Here is a 19,902-nt window from a genome sequence, read left to right on the forward strand (position 1 = left end):
AAAGCTTATTCCCCTGCTTTCAGTACAAAAACAAGTGAGCACGACACTTCGCAATAAGCTGTTCTTACTGCTGCATCATTGTTGGGCAATGAAAAAGCGTCATACCTTTAAATGAATTAATGAATTAAATCCTCATGTGTTTGTCACATGTGCAGTGACGATCACGTGTGTGAAATGCAAAGAGGGGGAGATGTACAGACGTACAGCCCATACCGTCAGTCTCTTTGTAGTACAAATGGATGTCTTTGTTATTCAATTAATATAGTCTCCTGCTCCTTTGTTTAATTTTCTACACACACACACACACACACACACACACACACACACACACACACACACACACACACACACAGGAACCAGCTTGAGGAGGAGGACTGAGGGAAGTGACATTTGAAACAATAAGCTTTTGTTGTGCTGCACCATCCACTGTCATATTACACAGATGTATGCATGAGCACAGACATACGCATATTTCTAAAGTTGACTTTTTAACAATTACTGAAATGTCACTGAATCCTCGCCTCAGAATATCAGTAATCAGAGAGCAACAGGTGACAAGGCTGATGTGGAAAGTGGAAACACAGCCTCAGATGTAGCTTCTTTTATCTTTTCTTTTTCGCATAAATAAACTAAAGATCACAATGAAGCTGAATTCAAATCCTGCGACACAAATTGCTCTCATTTTGCAGCCACACATTTAGTAAAATATATGAACGTTGAGGGATAAAGCGAGGGAGGAGTTGGGTGACTGCAGATTTATACTTGATAAAATGTCACAGCTTGACATCCCTGCAGTAAGATCAGAGTGTTCTCAAGCCACTGGAGCGGTGGGGGGGAGTCACAGAGAAAACCACAAAAAATCAACTGTCTCTCCACTTTCAGAAATCATGCAACAGGCATATATGTTTCCCCACCTGCGTGTGCAGCTGTGAGTGTGTGTGTGTGGTTGTACAGTCTGCATGTGGCTTTGAGGAGCATGCCGTCGGAGCAGCAGCCATGCATCAGCAGGAATGTTTGAATTTCTTTGAGGGTAAGATGCATGCAGCCACCATGCAGAGCAGATAAACTGAAAAAAACTCCCCACCAGTGTGTTGCTGGTTCTGAGTCGTACCCAGATCCATGCTCTTGGAGGCCTTTACGTGCTGGAACTGCCGCTGGTTCTGGGAAGGAGCCTGGGGCTGAGCCGCGTTAGAGGTGTGAGAGTTTTCCCTGAAAAACACAGATCAGACAGTCACTACAGACAATCTCATTGTCTCTTGTGGAAATGACATTCTTTGCAGACTAGAAGTTGATTTCATCTTCTAAATGTATTCATTTTGCGTGACCCTCCTGCAGATAACATGCACACCAGAATGCTGATCCAGCACCAGTGATTGATGTAATTGAAACTGGCTTACTGTATTAAAATCAAAGCCATAATTCAAAATAACGAATTACAAAATATTTGGCAGCAAAAGACACACATAACAAATCATTTTTGAAACATTATATGTCAAATTAAACATAACTTTTCAAAGTAAACACCAAACTAGACTAATCGAAAAGAGTTGATGAAAGGAGACATGACGAAATGAGATGACTTAAATCATTGTTTTAGTCATTAATCATATTATTCTAACTGCTCCTATATAAGGGTCTTGTTCGCGAGTGAGGGGGACGATGGAGCGACAGATCGGCCGGAGAATCGGAGCAGCGGGGGCGGTACTGCAGTCGCTTTACTGCACCATTGTGACGAAAAGAGAGCTGAGCCAGAAGGCAAAGCTCTCGATCTACCGGTCGATCTTCGTTCCTACCCTCACCTATGGTCATGAAGGCTGGGTCATGACCGACTGGTCTGGGAACGCCTCAGGATCCCCCAGTCGGAGCTGTAGGATGTGGCCCGGAGAAGGGAAGATAAGATTGGGGTTCCCTACTGGAGCTGCTGCCCCCGCAACCCGACCCCGGATAAGCGGTAGACGATGGATGGATGGATGCTACTATATAACATTATTGTTTCTACTTTTATCATTTGTTCTGGTGTATTATTCTTATTTGCATATCATTCACATGTAAAGTTTTCTGTAGCAACGTTATAAGAAAAAACATACACAACCACACCTTTCGTGTAGATAGGAGTGTTGGGTGGAGCTGCTGAACTCTGTCTCATGTCCATACAGCTCCGCCTCCTCTTCCTCGTCCATGTAAGAATAACCCTCATTGGTCGCTGAAAAGCACAAAAACACAGACCTGCATTAAGGATGTGAGAAGTGTTGATAAGATGCAGCAAATCAGGAAGATTTCTAATAACCACGGTCGTCTTTTCTGGAGCACAGCTGCAGTGATTTACCAGAATTCATTTTGGTTACAATAAATACCAAAACCTCTCTCCGACAGCAAAACACATTTATCCACTGTCCATTCATATGCTAAACGTGTTTAGAACACCCATTACTAAAACACAATACAGTACAATGCACTTCCTTCTCAATCTAGCGTGACACTGATGAGTGTAAGGAGGTGACGCTGACAAAACAAAGCACAGCTGAGCAGACGTTTGCTGTAAAGCATAAAGTACAGATACGGAGAAGATTACTTTTGCTGTTTTCTGTTGTTTTGGTAATAGAGAAAGCAACTGGGTGATATAACCTGCAGACAGTGTCAGTAAACTACAATTTGGATGAACACAGGGGGCTGAACAAGCTAGGCATGAATTCCCATCCAAAAGCAGTTGGCCAGCACTCTTCTGGTGTGTTCACAGCGAACATGGAGCACATTTCTCACACGCCGCGATTACATACAAAGTCAATGCGCAGACGCAAAGAGACATAGGCAAATGTGTGTGTCGCAAAAGCCTATCATCGTTGAGATTCTCCTGACGTAGCTGATTTTTGTTGTGGGGGGAGAAAAAGGTGTAGCCATTCGTGGGCACCTGTCATCAATAATCAAGATCTTAAGTGTTGAGTTCATATACGTTAGACAGTATATAGATATCTATGTGTATGTCGCTGCCAAACTCCATTAAGAAAACAAGCATTTTAAAAGTTGTTTGCTTGTTGTTTTGCGGACAGACCTGACCAAGCATGATTTCAGACATTTTACAAATCAGCATCATTACGGAGTTATTTCGGCATTCTTTTCAGACCTTTACTGCAAGTAAACCTTTGTATTATAGGTTCAGACTTCTGTAGTTCACAAGGTTAATTCAGCTGAATGTCTGAAGAAACATGAATAAACAATCCTTGCACGACAAACACGAGGCAGAAAATGTGCAGCACGTTTGGTCTGAACACAGCATTACACACACAAACCAACACAAGCGTCGGCTTCGCAGGGCCATGCATGGAGACTGAGTCAAACACATTGAGCATATGAATGAGGAGAGATAAAGTCGACTATACACTTGAGAACTTTCTGAGTATATCCTGACACGTTTTTCCCCCCCAACCGATGAAAAATGGTGACTGTGTCCAATGGAAATACCATAAATGTTTTTGCACTGACCACAGCTGCCATGGTATGTTAAGCCATCTTTGAAGTCTACAGGATGTGATCATATGATACTCAAACAATGGGTGGAGGAAAGATTTAACCACACCCAGACTATTCTTTCTAAATAAACCTACTCCATATACGTTTTTTAAAAGTGGGTTAAACCTTCACTCTTTTGAGAGCTTCACTGGCAGAAAGTCTTGAGGAAAATAAACTAGCGTGGATGAAAGACAAGAGAGTTAGATGGAGATGGAGAGAAAGATAAGTCGTGGGATGAAGAGAAATAAAAGGGAACAAAAAGAGGATGAAAAAGAATCTGCAGCTTCTCTACATGTGCAGATGCAGCTCAGTGATATGGCTGTGTCTGCTTGATAAACGACTTTATGACAACTTGATACACAATCCAGCCAAGCACAATTTACATACAGTCATCACTTCTCAGTGAACACACGCTGGGGTTATTGCACAATCGTCACTGTGTGTCCCTGTGTGTACTTGCATTCGCACGTGTGACTGGAAGTGAAGATGCTGGAGAGGAAAACAGCAGCGTCTCGATCCCCCCCCCCCCCCCCCCCCCTCACTCTCTACACTAATCACCTGCTGTACTTCTTCTTCTGGTCCCATCCTTGCAATCTGATATGTTGGCTGTCATTTATCTCTCCTTTCAGATCTCCCATAAATCATTTTATCTCCCACTCAGTTTTCAGCCTTTTCTTTCTTCTAAACTTCCTCCTTCCTCACTGCCAGCACCTTAATAAGCCAAACTGCCAAAAACACATTCTTCTCCTACCTCACTCGCTCACACACACACACACACACACACACACACTGACTCCCACTCTTTGACGTGAGAAAGGCATTTGTTGTGTGGATAATAGATCAATAGCAGTTTGCTCCGATAGCAGATAAATGAATCTTCTTCTTTTGCTCTCAACTTTCTTTTCCTTCCGTCAGTATTTGTTTGTCTAATCATCTCTCCGTACTGTCCCCTTCCTCTCTGAGGGGAAACTAGTGTCAACACTTTTAATCTCGTGGCCTGTGACATTTCATTTTACTCTTTTTATTTCTATTTGTTTTATTAAAAGTACTTTTTCTATTATAAAAACATGCTTCAACTTTCTGTTCGGAGTCCAGTTTGTTTCACAGCAGCTGTGACTTTTAATCCACAAAGACTTAAAAGACATTTACTGATCATTTATTGTGGAAAATATGAATCAAGTTCCAAAAACTTAACGATCACAGGATTTTCAGCAAATCACACACGATCTGTTATTTAAAAATATTTTCACTCTTTATATTTTCTTTAGAGTTCTTTAAAAATGTGTTATTGAACTTCCATCAAATCAATCACGCTCCAAAAATACTGGATGTCCCATAACGCAACTTGATGACATCCTTAATTAGACTGTTCCTACCTGGTAGATGTCTTTTAAACTCTACACATCAAGTAACATAGGTAATACTAAAAAGTAGTGTCCAAGCTCAAGCCGATATTACCCTGATGACATCATCATGGTCATTTTCTTAAACCTGACAAAGCTCCTCCAGAGGCTCAGAAGATACAGATGTGTTAACAATATGCTGAGTAGTAGTGGCCGTGACTACTGAACTGTCATGGCTGATAAACTGATGTAACATCAGTTCTCCTTTAGTGAAAAAATATATTTTCCATCAATTTTAATATGCTTTGAAGTTTAAATTGGGGAAAGATTGCATAATGCTTAAAGCTAGACTAAAGCTGTATTTTACTTTAGTTCATCCCATCAAGTAGATTTACTCTCCGAGAGGTTGGGAGGGACAGCACATGAGACAAAGTGCAGAGAAAAGGGAAAAGTGAGAGACAGAATGATATGCAGGGAAGGATAAGAGATAAAGAGGCAGATCTATAAATGCAATAATAACACATCTGCATAAATATACATACATACATATGTAGGAAATCATTAAACTCAAATTATTCTTTATGCGAAAGCACACAGCGATGAGGAAAATAAGTTATTCGGGTTCAGTGTGTGAAATAGTTCATTAGGAGACCAAAATACTGGCAAATGCACGCGCTCTCTCTCTCTCTCACACACACACACACACACACACACACACACACACACACACTCTATATGTCTAATATCTGCGCACGCAACAATTTAAAGAGCCTGAGAAATGTGCTTAATGTATGAAACACACACATGTGTGTTTGTAAATGACACCATAGCTGAGGTGAATTTGAACAGCAAAGTGTATTCAAGGTCAGAGCTGTTTACTAGATTGAGTGTAAACACACAAAAACAACAGTGTTTGATACTGGACAGCAATCCCTGAACAAACACACACACACACACACACACACACACACACACACACACACACACACACACACACACTATAGAAGTGGGAGAGGGTTGAGTTAGCGAGAAAGAGCGACACAAATAACTCTTCCTAGCAGGGCAGACCCAGCAATAACAAACACACAGAACAACCTTGAGAAAAATGATGAGAGAGAAATAAAAGCAGGGAGAGAAATGAGAGGGAAAGTAGGGGCAGAATAGTCTCTAATTAAGGCTGCAGTGTAGATGGCAATATCTGTTTTGTTTGTGTTTGTTTTTAGTCTGTTTTATCTTGCAGACATTGTTTATTTTTCATGATTATTTTACTGAACTTATTGCAAATGATATGCCCACCTTTGATGCTGCTTCAATTGTAAACAATACAAGAGAAAAACTCAATAATAGAAAAGTGGATCAAGTTCAGCTATGGAACAGGGTCAACATTAAACTGGAACACTGTTTCAGGGGCACAACAGTGTTCAATCTAAGTTTTAAAAATGTGTCTGTGTAGCTTTTTTTACAAACAAGCAATTAGTGGTGAGCGATTCCCTAAAAGCGTGCAGGGTTCTCCCAGTAATGTCGGGCCATCTCTACTGCTGCCTGCAATGGAAACAGCCCTGAAAGTAGAGGTAATCTCTGTTAAGTGCAAACAGTCTAAATGGCCTAATTAGCGTTGTGTATACGGCAGCATTTCTCCAAAAGCCATCACTAAAGCTCAAATCAATGCTTGAAAATTGACCTTTTTCTTCAATATAAGAAAATAATGCTAAGTGTAGATCACCACAAGTATAGCAAGGCCCTGTAGGTTTTAATAACCATAAACCTAGAAGTACAACCTTGAGGTTGTATGCTTCCAAACAGTCAGGTTGCAATTTACATCCATGTCGGTCCAAAATGTCATCACTTCATCATTTATCCCATTAGACATTTGTGTGCAATTGTCATAATTAGCATATGAAACTAGAGTTATGGCCAAAAACATATTTTGTGAGGTCACAGTGACCTTTACTTTTGACCACCAAATGCTCAGTATTGTTTTGTTAACACAGTTGCCAATGCAATTCCAGAGTTTTGGTATTCATATCAATTTGTTAATAAACAAATATCTATATTTCCTGCTTTATATCAGGAATATACTGGTTTCCTTTTTTTTTTTTTTAAGAAAATGTTCTTCTCTTGTACTGTAGTTAACTTTGCGTGAACTCTCCTACGCTGCATACTGTGTTTGAGGCGTCCTCATACACACAGACCAGTGGGAGACACGATTCAGAGAGAGCGATGATAGGGCAAGAAAATGATTAATCCCGGACTCTAAATGAAGAATATTGACATTAAACTTAATTTATAAATGTCATGCGTGTTCGCCTGCTGAACAAACAATGATGGGAAACACATTCCACTCACCATTAGATGCGTAGAGAGAGTTGTTCAGCAGGGGAGAGTGACCGTTCACTGGACCCACCGGCCCTGACAGGCCCGAGGAGCTGTCAAAGGAGCGATTGGGTGACACATAGTGTTGATCCTAAAACAGGGAGGAAACAAATACTACTAAACTCAGTTTATAGACAGGCAGATAAGGGTGGGGTTCACTTCACTCACATTTTTTTAAAGCAAGCAGAAGCAGCTACAATTATTTTTAAAGCTTTACTAAAACACTTGAAATTAAAACAAAAATCCCCTTTACATAAAGAAATGTTCTGTTATTTATTTTAGTTTTCATGTAAGTGGCTGGTATGTAAAGTGCATTCAAATGGCGAGATGACCAGAGGAGTGAGTGAGGGCTTTGCAGCAGTCTATTCAAACTCAATCAGATGTCGAGGAGGTAGAATAAAGAGAAGAAGAGGGAGACACTCAGAAGACAGCGGAGGATCAAGGTGACAAAGGGAAGCCCATTTCCCATGGCCTCCAGGGTTGAAACGGTCTTTAACACTGCTTTCTGTGTGTGTGGCAATGACAGTCATACTGACACCTATCCCCTCGAGGGATGGCCTTCTTAGGGCCCTGTAATAATGTGTTATTGAGTCTCTTTGTGCGTGTATTGTTATTTTAGGAATTTCATTTGCATTTATTTGTGTCGTGTGTGTAGAAAACTGTACATATTCATTAGCATGTATACTCTGGCTGTGTGGTTCAGTGTACTGAGACTCAGGCCTCCACTCAAACAACAAAGAAGACATAACAGTACTGTGTGTGCGTAATAAATCCTTCTTGTCTTCTTCCCTCTTGACCCCCCACCGAGCACCAGCTCCCTTGCCCAGCTTCTCCGCAATCCCAGCCCAGGATGCATCACTCTTCAGTGTGTCAGAGTGCTGTGGGCCCCCCCCCCCCCCCACTGTCTCCCAGTACACGTCCCATTAGCCGGTGTCATAGTGCACTCAGATTACTCTTGAAAAACAAATGCTTCTTCTGACAGAAACAATAAGTTGTTGACGTATAGAAATATAGCTTTTAGTTACAGTACAAAATGTTGGGAACATTTCTGCAATACATTACACTTCATCTAGTTTTCTATGTCTTACTGGGGTAGGGGCTGCAAATAAGCTTCTTACACATTACATCCATGTAACAATGTTAACCTGTATTATCTGTCCAGAAAACTAACCCTAACCCTAACCCTAACCCTAACCCTAATGAGTTAACTGAAACATAATTCAGATAAATAAATAGTAAATAGCCTATAATGTGATGTTAATCACTGGGAAACTATCTACAATAATGTAAAACAGACAATCGGTACATTCGCAAGCCTTTATTTTGTATCAAAGTTAGAAATCCAGGTTTTATGACATAACCACAGCGCAGCCTCAGATTGTGTCCATGGAACCTGTGCAGAGCCAATACTAATTTAGCTTGGAGATAGACGAGGTTTGGATAGTTACTGAGTGAAAAGAGCAGCTGTATAAAGTGAGAGATTAGAGGGAGAGAGCTGGCTGGAGATGAATACAGTAAGAACTCAGCGAGAGAAAGAGCAAATGGCATAGAGACGAAAAAGAAGAAAGAAAAAAGATCAGAGGGGGGAAAAGGTAGATTGGTCCACTTCTGAAATGTTAAAAGCATCAATACTGAAGCCCAAAAAGGCTTTTAAGGTTTCCGTCTCTTATCTATCTGCCTTTATCTTCCTCTCTTTTCATCCTTTCTTTTCCACTCTCAAGAAAAAGAGGGAAACATGGATGCAACCCTTTGATGTTGCTAACAGCTTTCACCATCCAGCTATTGACAGGGGATGCCCTGTAAGCCCAAGCTCACCACTACACGCACACATGTATCATTAGGCACACTTACCTAAAACTGTTGCAGTTTAATACAACAGCCTTGCAAATAAATATTCAAAATGGTTTATCGTTGTTCAGAGACGCTGTAGCTTGTGATGGTATTGAACTGTTATACTGCGAGGTATTGTTATTACGTTAACCCATTTATGTCAATGAGGGGAGCGTATAATTATCCATACATGTAAATACTAGAACTTTTGTTGTGTGTTTTTCTTTGTGTTCCTCCATCTATGTGTGTGTTGATTGTGCTTATTGTGTGTAAGTACATCATGCAAGGTGTATACGGTATGTAGCTTTTTCTCCCACTACCAGCAGGCCATGCTATTCACACTTGAACCAATAACCCTGCTTTGTGTGTGCAAGGGTTTGTACAAACATTCTACAGAGCCGTGTCAAAGGCACCGGCAGAAAAGCAGCCGAGGTGAAAAGCATTTTTTATTTTATTTTCACTCAGAAAGAAAAGAGGGATACAGCGGAGTGAAGAACACTCCATCACACAACAAAAGAAGCACACAGGCACACAGAATCAGAATAGCTGAAGTGTAAATGCTTCTTTGCTGCCGCTGGTAAGAGCAGTGAGACTAGTGTCAAGTAGAAGAAGGGTGGATGGAAGGGCTAAAAAAAAAGTCAGAGGCAGTAGACTGCAAGAGAAGAAAAGAGGATTTTGGCTGTAAGAGCCAAAAGAGGGGATCGGAGATACAGAGTGGAAGATAAAAGAGGCATGCATGTTTGTTTTTGTCTTAGTCAAGTGACAGAGGCATGCATGAGCTCTCAAGTCTCACAGCGGGTACCCTAACCTAGATTCTGGCTTTCTCTCACAATAAAAACAGACAGTCATGAAGACACTTTAATGCAGGATGTGTTACATCTTATGTATCCATTAAAACTGTTGCGACCATACATGCTCTTTACGGAAATCATCATCATCATTCGCGTCCATACAATGTATGCACATTCTCACCAGAGCGCCCAAGTAGAGCTTTGAACATTTAAATATGCTGTATGTCAGGCTTTTGCCTTTTATTGTGCCTCAATTGGTGGAATATCATTCGATTGTAGCCAAACAAACATGTTTTTATTCCATACTGTACTATTCATATAAAATCACGGCCGTGTTTCAAACCTTACTCTATTTCATTCATCAGTTGCGTCAATGAGAAAGCTCGCAGGGAACATCATTGACAATGAGAAGGATTTCAGTAACACCTGGAAGCCATTCATAGTTATTCGATGTCTTTACCACCTCCCCCCCCGTTTTCTTTGTCCCCCGACAGAGAGCAGGGCCGTGCAGTGTCAATAGTTATAGAAACTGACAAGAACATCCAGGATTCAGTTTCTGGGAATCAAAAGATTTGTTTGGAAACCTAAGAACTGTACAGAGTTATGACACTAAAGTATGGTTGTGTTTTTTCTATGACCACATAAGCCTTACCTTCCATGTTTACCATTTTCAACCCTGTGGAAGTCATCCTCTTTTTCCTCTGAAAGATGTTCCTGCTTCCTTTTACATCACTATATCTTGTCCAGAACACATTTAATGGCTGTCCCAAATTGTCACACAGCACGTTTTTTGGAAACTTACAGTTGAACTTAAGCCCAAAGCCAAGATGAGAAAGTGAAAACTCAAAAGTTTCCTCACTTTTACAAGAAGATGAAAGTCTTTTTTGGTTTGATTAGGGGTTCAAAATATGTGTTCCATATACTTATGATCCTTATATCGCCTTGCTTGCCTCCCTTTAGAAGGGCTATGGTGGACACAGGACATGAAAAGTCATACCACCTGTATCAGCAGAATGCAAACAATCAAGTGCACACAGCAACACACACACACACACACACCACACACAAACAAGAAGAGGAGTGGGGTTAGGTGTCTTAAATTCCAATGAAATAGGGGAGAGAGACGTCAAGGAAAGTGAAATTTAATGTTCAAACTAAAAAGAAAAAGTGTGTGCAGGCTAAGGGGGGGGGTTTTGAAGTGGATCAGTAATACTCTGTTTTCTTTTGCGTTCCATTAATGAGTGTGTCCGATCTTCTATTGGTGTTCTAAGAAGAAGCGTGTATAGTGTTCATTAACAACGTGTGTCCTTCGCTTCTCTCTCCAATCTTCTGAAAAATTACTTTCATTGCACTTCCGACCAAATTGTCCGAGATATCAAGAGGGAGGTATAGAGGAGCGAATACTAGGAGAAAAAAGAGGGGTGGGGCCTGGCATGAGTAAAAGTCAAGTGCCACTGGAGAGGGGGGGGGGGGGGGGGAAGATGGGATCTTTTGTGCATATGGGTCATTCTGATCCGCATCTCCGTTTCCTCCTCAGGTCTCCTCACACAACAAACGGTGGCTGGGTGCAAGTGTACCATCTTAATTTCATTTTTAAACCCCTCGGTTAGTCATTGCAAACAGTTTTCTTGGGTTTGTTGAGTACTTTTCTTTTTTCTTCCCTTTTTGTCTGGCACTTGTATTTCTTTCGCTCTTTTCATATTTTCTTCAATCTTCGGAAAGCATTTGGTCTGTGAGGAAGAGGCAGCGCTGTGAAAAGGTGTGTGTGCGTGCTTCCCGTGTAAGTCTATGCTCTATGAACTGGTTATGTGCAGGTGTGGGTGGTCTGTATTGACATCACCTGGCAGTGTTCCAAGCGGGATCCCGACGTGCTCCTCATCTCAATGAAACAAACAGGAAACACATGTTAATAAAATGCACACAATTACAACAGGTCCCTTATCTCTAAAACCTTTCCTTCCTCACATCATTCTCTATTATTCTTTCTGTTAGCTTTACAAGTTAGCGGAAAAGTCAAATGAAGTCGCATCAGTTTTGCAGCTTCCTGCCACTGAAGTCATTCCCTTCCTCTTCTCTCTCTCACTTATTTGTCATTCTCTCCTTATGCCAAGTATCCTAAATCGATCCGTTCACCTTCTGCCCTTTACCCTCACTTATCTTATCAAGTTTTAAGGTTTGCTTCAGTTCCAAAGATTTCACACAGCGGAAGTTCTCCTCCCTATTTTGCTCCTCTGATCACCATTCTCTCCACATTTGCTCCTTGATAATCCTTCCTTTCACTTTAGCCTCTCCCCCAGTCCTTCTGTTCTCCCCCTTCCTAAAAACACAAAGGGCCATGCAACAGGAACACATTGACTCGGTAGCATTCAAATACACACACACCACACATACAACCACTCAGACCACAAAACAAGCAGCAACATGGCTTCCTTAGCACAAATACTTTTCTAATGAAACCAATCACTAAGTGTAATTCTAGATGCGTGTGTGTCTGATGTTGCGGTGTGAATCCACATGCCTGCTTCAGCAGCACGGTAGCTTTTGGCTCACTGTGGTGTGTGTCGACGTCAACAGATTCTGGAGATTCTGGTGTGACGCAGTCAGAGGCATGTTATTAGGCAGGGACCACACACAACACTACACACAGGCTGATCACTTTCTCAGGAAAATTAAGTTTGAACTAACATACTTACTATTATGACTTCTTACTTAGCATTATCCCAAATTGAGTAAGAGCATCGGGATCATATGGGTGGTGAACAAGACTGAATGTAAACTAAGACAAATCTTGGAGGCAGGAGAAGAAGACAGAGGTGGAGGCCAGAGAAGGAGAAAAACAGAGACCCCAAAGATGGAGAGAGAGGGAGTGAGAGCGAGAGAGAGCGTGAGAGTGTACTCCGGAGAGAGAGAGAGGGAGAGAGAGCAGAGGAGAGAGGAGAGGAGGGAGAGAGGGAGAGAGAGAGAGAGAGAGAGAGGAGAGACTGAGAGAGGAGAGAGGAGACGAGGAGGAGGGAGAGAGGGGGGGGGGGGGGGGGAAGGAGAGAGAGAGAGAGAGAGAGAGAGAGAGAAAGAGAGAGGAGAGAGAAAGAAAGAGGAAGAGAAAGAGGACAGAGATGAGAGTGAGGAGAGAGGAGGAGAAGAGAGAGGTGAGAGAGAGAGAGGAGAGCGAGGAGAGAGGAGAGAGAGAAGGGAAGTTCTTATCTGGGAAACATCTTATATTACTATCTTAATTTTAATTGGGCTGGAAAATGAAATAAGACAAATTAAATAAAAATTTAAATTATTGTAAACTGACAGGATAATGAAATGACATGTGACTTCTGTGTCTCTTTCATTCATTTTATACAGAAAACACACACAACAGCACACACACACCACACACAACACACACACACACACAACACACACACCACGGTGCTGGTTTTATGACATTTAAAATGTAGAGTTCATCACGATGCACAAAGAACCTTCTTGACACTGATTAAATATCTGGTTGCAGTAAGTGACACACTATTATCAGCAGGTGGAGGACACAGTATTTACCACACATTAAATGCTGGGAAACCAATAACTAATAATAAACAAACTCATTTGCTGCCTGTTGTTGCAAAACAACACTGGCAAAAGAACAAGTGTAGTTATGTATTTCCATGACGATGGCCCACAAGATTAATCTAAAATAAGTCAGGGACATTTGTTTTACATGTATCCTTACATGCCAGCTTCCCTCAGCCAGTGTTTTACGATGGAGGTCGCCACAAACTATGCACAACGATGGCAGCTGATTTCAAACATGTAATTAGGCACTTCCAAAGCATTTTAGAGTAATTCTGCCTCATCCAAATCTAAATTTTAAGACACTTCCACCTTTTATGGTGGCAATCTGTGTATATGTTGTTAAAAAAAAGTTATCATAAATATGTTAAGCAGGAACTGGCACATGCCGAAATGTCTTTTAACCACAGACAGAGCTGATAGCATTTTGAAAGACAAGCATTTCCATAACAGTTATAATGAGAAGCACTTGATTCATATGGTTAACGGCAGAAGCAAGTATGATGACAAGAAAAATATTTGCAAATTGAGCTCAAGTGTTAACGGACTTTATTTCCTCATTCGCGACATACTTATAGTTAATATTCTGGCGTGATGAAAGCAGGACTTTGTTAATGTCTGTACACGACCCCTATGACCCGTACGTACAGTATTGAACCAGATGTTAAGAGGTCCAGAGGCGCTGCAATTAATATTACTTTCATTGTAATCGTCGCCGGTTATTTTCTTGCAATAATGGTTGCGTCTATAAAAATAGTAAATAAGGCCATGCCGTAGTTCCACAAGTCAACGCCTTTAATGTCTTTAAATGTTGGTTGGTGTTACAGTCAAAAAAAACAACAAAGATATTCAGTTTTTAATAAGTAAAGTAGTAAAAGTCAAACCGTTTAAAGCAGGGAGGAAACAATTATTCGGCCCTTTTGCATGAAAAATGACTTAACGATTATGAAGAGAGCATGCAAGCATTCTTTGTTCGATGGGACATGGACTGTCGAGTCAGCACTTCACATCGCCACAGAGCAGCAGGGGTTTCACACATCGTTCTAAACAACACTCGTCACGATGACTTCTACTTACCATCTCATGAATCAAAGGCAGGATGTTGCCATGTTTTATGATTAGACCTTCATAAAGGAATTGTTTGTTTTTGAATACAATTATGACACGCTCATGCTGCGGCTTCAGGTCGTGTTGTTGGTGTGTGAGCAATCTGTAATGCTGAACTTTATACAGACCAGACAGGCTGGGAATAAGAAAAACGACATGAGAGAGGTGTGATGTGACAGGATTTCAGGCTAAGTCCAAATGTAAGGGGCCTCCCCTCAAAATAGTTTCTGGATAAAAACCAACATACTCAACCTTAGCCAAAGCTTATTACCCTGCTTTTCAGATACAAAAACACGTGAGCACGACACTTCGCAAAGCTGTTCGTATGCTGCATCAGTGTTGGGACAAGAAAAAAGCGTATACCTTTTTAAATGAATAATGAATAGAATCTCATGTGGTCACAGTGCCGTGACGATCAAGTGTGTGAATGAAAGGGGGAGAGGTGGAAATGCGAGCTGGGATGGACGAGTAACAAGCCATACCAGTCATCTCTTTGTAGTACAAAATGTGTGTCTTTGTTATTCAAAATATAGTCCCGCTCTTTGTTAAGTTTCTACAACACACACACACAACCACACACACACACACACACACACACACACACAACACACCACAGGAACCAGCTTGGGAGGAGGACTGGAGGGAACGGACATTTGAAAACAATAAGCTTTGTGTGTTGCCCACCACTGTCAATACAAGATGTATGCATGAGCCCAGGACATACGCATATTTCTAAAGTGACTTTTTTTACAATTACTGAAATGGTCACTGAATCCTCGCTCAGAATACTTCAGTAATAGAGAGCAACAGGTGACAAGGCTGATGTGGAAAGTGGAAACAGAAACAGCCTCAGATTTGTAGCCTTTCTTTTTCTTTTTTTTCGCCATAAATAATAAAGATCCAAGGAAGCTGAATTCAAATCCTGCGACACCAAATGTGCTCTCATTATGCGCCACACATTTAGTAAAATATATGAACGTTGAGGGATAAAGCTGGGAGGAGGAGGAGTGGGTTGACGCAGATTATACTTGATAAAAAAATGTCACAAGTTGGACATCCCTGCAGTAAGATCAGAGTGTTCTCAAGCCACTGGAGCGTGTGGGTGGGAGTCACAGAGAAAACCACAAAAATCAAAACTGCTCTCTCCACTTTCAGAATCATTGCAACAGGCATAATTGTGTCCCACCTGCGTTGTGAGGGTGAGTGTGTGTGTGTGGTTGTACAGTCTGCATGTGGCTTTGAGGAGCATGCGTCGGAGCGCAGCCATGCATCAGCAGGAATATGTTTGAATTTGTTTTGAGGATAAGATGCATGCAGCACACATGCAGAGCAGAAAATGAAAAAAAACTCTACCCACAGTTGTGTTGGCTGGTTCTGAGTCGTACCCAGATCCATGCTCTGGGAGGCCTTTATGCGGTGGAAAATGCAGCTGGGTTCTGGGAAGGAGCTGGGGCTGAGCCGCGTTATAGAGGTGTGTCGAGTTTTCCTGAAAAACAGATCAGAAGTCACTACAGACAATCTCATTGCTCTGTGTGGAAATGACATATTTTGCAGGGACTAGAAGTTGATTCTCTTCTACAAATGTATTCCTTTTGCGTGACCTCCTGCAAGATAACATGCACACCAGAATGTGATCCAGCACAGTGAATTGATGTAATTGAAATGGTACTGTATAAAATCAAAGCCATAATTCAAAATAACGAATTACAAAATATTTGGCAGCAAACGACACAACATAACAAATCATTTTCGAAACATATATGTCACATTAAACATAACTTTGTCAAGAAGTAAACACCAACTAGACTACGAAAAGGTTGATGAAAGGAGACATGACGAAATGAGATGACTTAAATCATTGTTTTAGTCATTAATTCATATTTATTCTAACTGCTCCTATATAAGGTCTGTTTCGAGAGTGAGGGGGACGATTTTGGCAGCGACAGATCGGCCGGAGCAATCGAACAGAGCGGTGGGTGGCGGTACTGCGGTCGCGCTTACGCACCAGGTGTGCGAAAAGATGAGCTGAACCAGAAGGCAAAGCTCTCGATCTTACCGGTCGACTTCGTCCTACCTCACCTATGGTCAGTGAAGGTGGGTCATGACCGACTGGTTGGGACAGCTCAGGACTACCCCAGTCAGGAGCTGTAGGACTGTGGACCCGGAGAAGGGAAGATAAGATTGGGGTCCCTACTGGAGCTGTGCCCCGCAACCCGAACCACCGGTAAGCGTGACGATGGGATGGATGGATGCTAATATATAACATTATTGTTTTCTACTTTTATATTTTTCTGGTAGTATTATTCTTATTGTGCATCATTCACAGTGTAAGTTTTCTGTAGCAACGTTAATAAGAATAAAACATACACAACCAAACCTTTGTGTAGATAGGAGTGTTGGGTGGAGCTGCTGAACTCTCTCATGTCCATACAGCTCGCCTCCTCCTTCCTGTCCATTGTAAGAATAACCCTCATTGGTCGCTGAAAAAGCCACAAAACAAGACCGCATTAAGGATGTGAAGAAGTGTTGATAGATGCAGCAATTCAGGAAGATTTCGTAATAACCCAGGTCTGTACTTTTCGGGCAAGCTGCCAGTGGATTTACAGAATTCATGTTTGGTTACAATAAAGTACCAAAAACCTTCTCCGACAGCAAAACACATTTATCCACTTGTCCATTCATATGCTAAACTGTTTGGAACACCCATTACTAAAACACAATACAGTAAAATGCACTTCTCTCAGCTAGCGTGACTACGGAGTGTAAGGAGGGGTGACGTCTGACAAACAAAGCCACAGATGAGCGACGTTTGCTGTAAGCATTAAAGTACAGATACGAGAAAGATTACTTTGCTGTTTCTGTTGTTTTGGTAATAGGAAAGCAACTGGGTGATATAACCTGCAGACAGTGTCAGTTAAACTACAATTGGGATGAACACAGAGGGTTAACAAGACTAGGCATGAATTCCCACAAAAGCAGTTGGCCAGAATCTCTGGTGTGTTACAGCGAAGGAGAACATTTCTTCACACGCCGCGATATTACATACAAAGTCAAAGCGCAGACGCAAAAGAGACATAGGCAAAGTGTGTGTGTGCAAAAAGCCTATCATCGTTGAGATTTCCTGACGTAGTGTTTTGTTGTGGTGGGGAGAAAAAGGTTGTAGCATTCAGGTGGGCACTGCATCAATAATCAAGATCTTAGTGTCTGAGTTCATAATACCGTTAGACAGTATATAGATATCTTGGTATGTCGCGGCCAAACTCCATTAAGCAAACAAGCAGTTTTAAAAAGGTGTGTGTTGTTTTGCGGACAAGACCTGACCAAGCATGATTTCAGACAATTTTACAAATTCAGCATCATTCGGAGTTATTTCGGGCATTCTTTTCAGACCTTTAAGCAGAGTAAACCTTTTGTATTATAGGTTGCGATCTGTAGTTCACAAGGTTAATTCAGCTGAGTATGAAGAAACATGAATAGAAACAATCCTTGCACAGACAAACACGAGGCAAAGAAAATGTGTCAGCACGTTTGGTCTGAACACAAATACAACACACAACCAAACAAAGCGTCGGCTTAGCAGGCATGCATGGAGACGAGTCACACACATTGGATATGAATGAGGAGGAAGAGAGAAAGTTGACTATACACTTAGAACCTTTCTGGAGTATATCCTGACACGTTTTTCCCCCCAACCGATTTTGAAAAAATGGTGAACTGTGTCAATGAAAATACCATAAAGTTTTTGCATGACCACAGCTGCCATGTTGTTAAGATCTTGAAGTTACAGGATGTGTATATGATACTCAACATGGGTGGAGGAAAGATTAACACACCAAGAATATTCATTTAAATAAACCTACTCCATTACGTTTTTTAAAAGTGGGTTAAACCTTCACTACTTTGTGAGAGCTTCACTGGCAGAACAGTCTTGAGGAAAAAACTAGCTGTGGATGAAAGAAAAGAAGAGTTGAAAGACAGAGGACTTAGATGAAATGAGAGAAGATACGTAGTGGATGAAGAGAAAATTAAAGGAACAAAAAAGCGGATGAAAAAGGAATCTGAAAGTTCATACATTGGCAGATGCAGCTCAGGGATATGGCTGTGTATCTGCTTGATATAAGACTGTTATGACAAACTTGATACACAATCAGCCAGCACACAATTTTTACCATACAGTCATACATTCTCGGTGAACACACGTGGGGGTATTGCACAATCGTAGCTTGTGTCACGTGGTGTACTGCATTCGCAAGTGTGACTGGACGTGAAGGGATCTGGAGAGGAAAAACAGCAGCGTCTCGATCCCCCCCCCCGCCCCCCACTCACTCTCCTACACTAATCACTGCTGTACTTCTTCTTGGTCCATCTGCAATCTGAATATGTGTGGCTGTCATTTAATCTCTCCTTTAGATCTCCCTAAATCATTTTATACTCCCCACTCAGGTTTTCAGCCTTTTTATTCTGAAACTTCATCCTTCCTCATGCCAGCACCTTAATAAGCAAACTGCCAAAAACCACATTCTTTTCCTACCCACTCTGCTCACACACACAAAACACACACACACAACACACTGATCCCACTCTTTGACGTTGAGAAAGGACATTTGTTGTGTGGTATTAATAGATCAATGCAGCAGTTTGCTCCGATAGCAGATAAAATGAACTTCTTCTTTTGCTCTCAACATTTCTGTTCATTCACGTCAGTAGTTGTTTGGCTAATCATCTCTACCGTACTGTCCCTTCCTCTTGAGGGGAAACAGTGCAACACTGTTTAATCTCGTAGTGGCCTGTGACCATTGTCATTATCTTTTATTTCTATTTGTTTTATTAAAAGTTACTTTTCTATTATAAAAACAGTGCTTCACTTTTGTGGAGTCGCAGTTGTTTCACAGAGCTGTGACTTTTAATCCACAAAGAACTTAAAAGACATTTTACTGATATTTTCTTGTGAAGTGAAAACATGAATCAGTTCCAAAAAAATTAACTGATCACAGGATTTTTCAGCAAATCCACACAGATCTGTTATTTAAAAATATTTATCTTTAACTATTTTCTTTAGAGTTCTTTTAAAAATGTGTTATTGAACTCCATCAAATGCACATTCAGCTCACAAAAATTATGGATTTGCCCATAACGCACTTGATGACATCACTAATTAGATGTCCTAACCTGGTAGAGTCTTTAAACTCTACACATCAGTAACATAGGTAAATACTTAAAAGTAGGTCCAAGTCAAGCCGATATACCCTGATGACATCATCATGGTATTTTCTTAAACTGAAAAGCTCCTCCGAGGCCTCAAGAAGATACAGATGTGGTAACAAAATGTTGAGTTAGTAGTGGCCGTGGACTACTGAAACTAGCATGGCTGATAAACGATGTAACATCAGTTACCT

General features: G+C 41.2%; 1 protein-coding gene across 1 annotated transcript in view; it reads right to left on the reverse strand.

Annotated features, from left to right (window-relative positions):
• The window catches only part of LOC115026262 (partitioning defective 3 homolog B-like), a 234,807-nt gene that overhangs the window by 104,490 nt on the left and 110,415 nt on the right, over positions 1–19,902 (reverse strand). Inside the window, 3 exon segments of the mRNA XM_029459004.1 lie at positions 1,085–1,209; positions 2,098–2,203; positions 7,197–7,259. Coding sequence (XP_029314864.1) covers positions 1,085–1,209; positions 2,098–2,203; positions 7,197–7,259 — 294 coding nt within the window.

Source organism: Cottoperca gobio, chromosome 21 (assembly GCF_900634415.1).
Source record: "Cottoperca gobio chromosome 21, fCotGob3.1, whole genome shotgun sequence".
Lineage (NCBI taxonomy): Eukaryota > Metazoa > Chordata > Actinopteri > Perciformes > Bovichtidae > Cottoperca > Cottoperca gobio.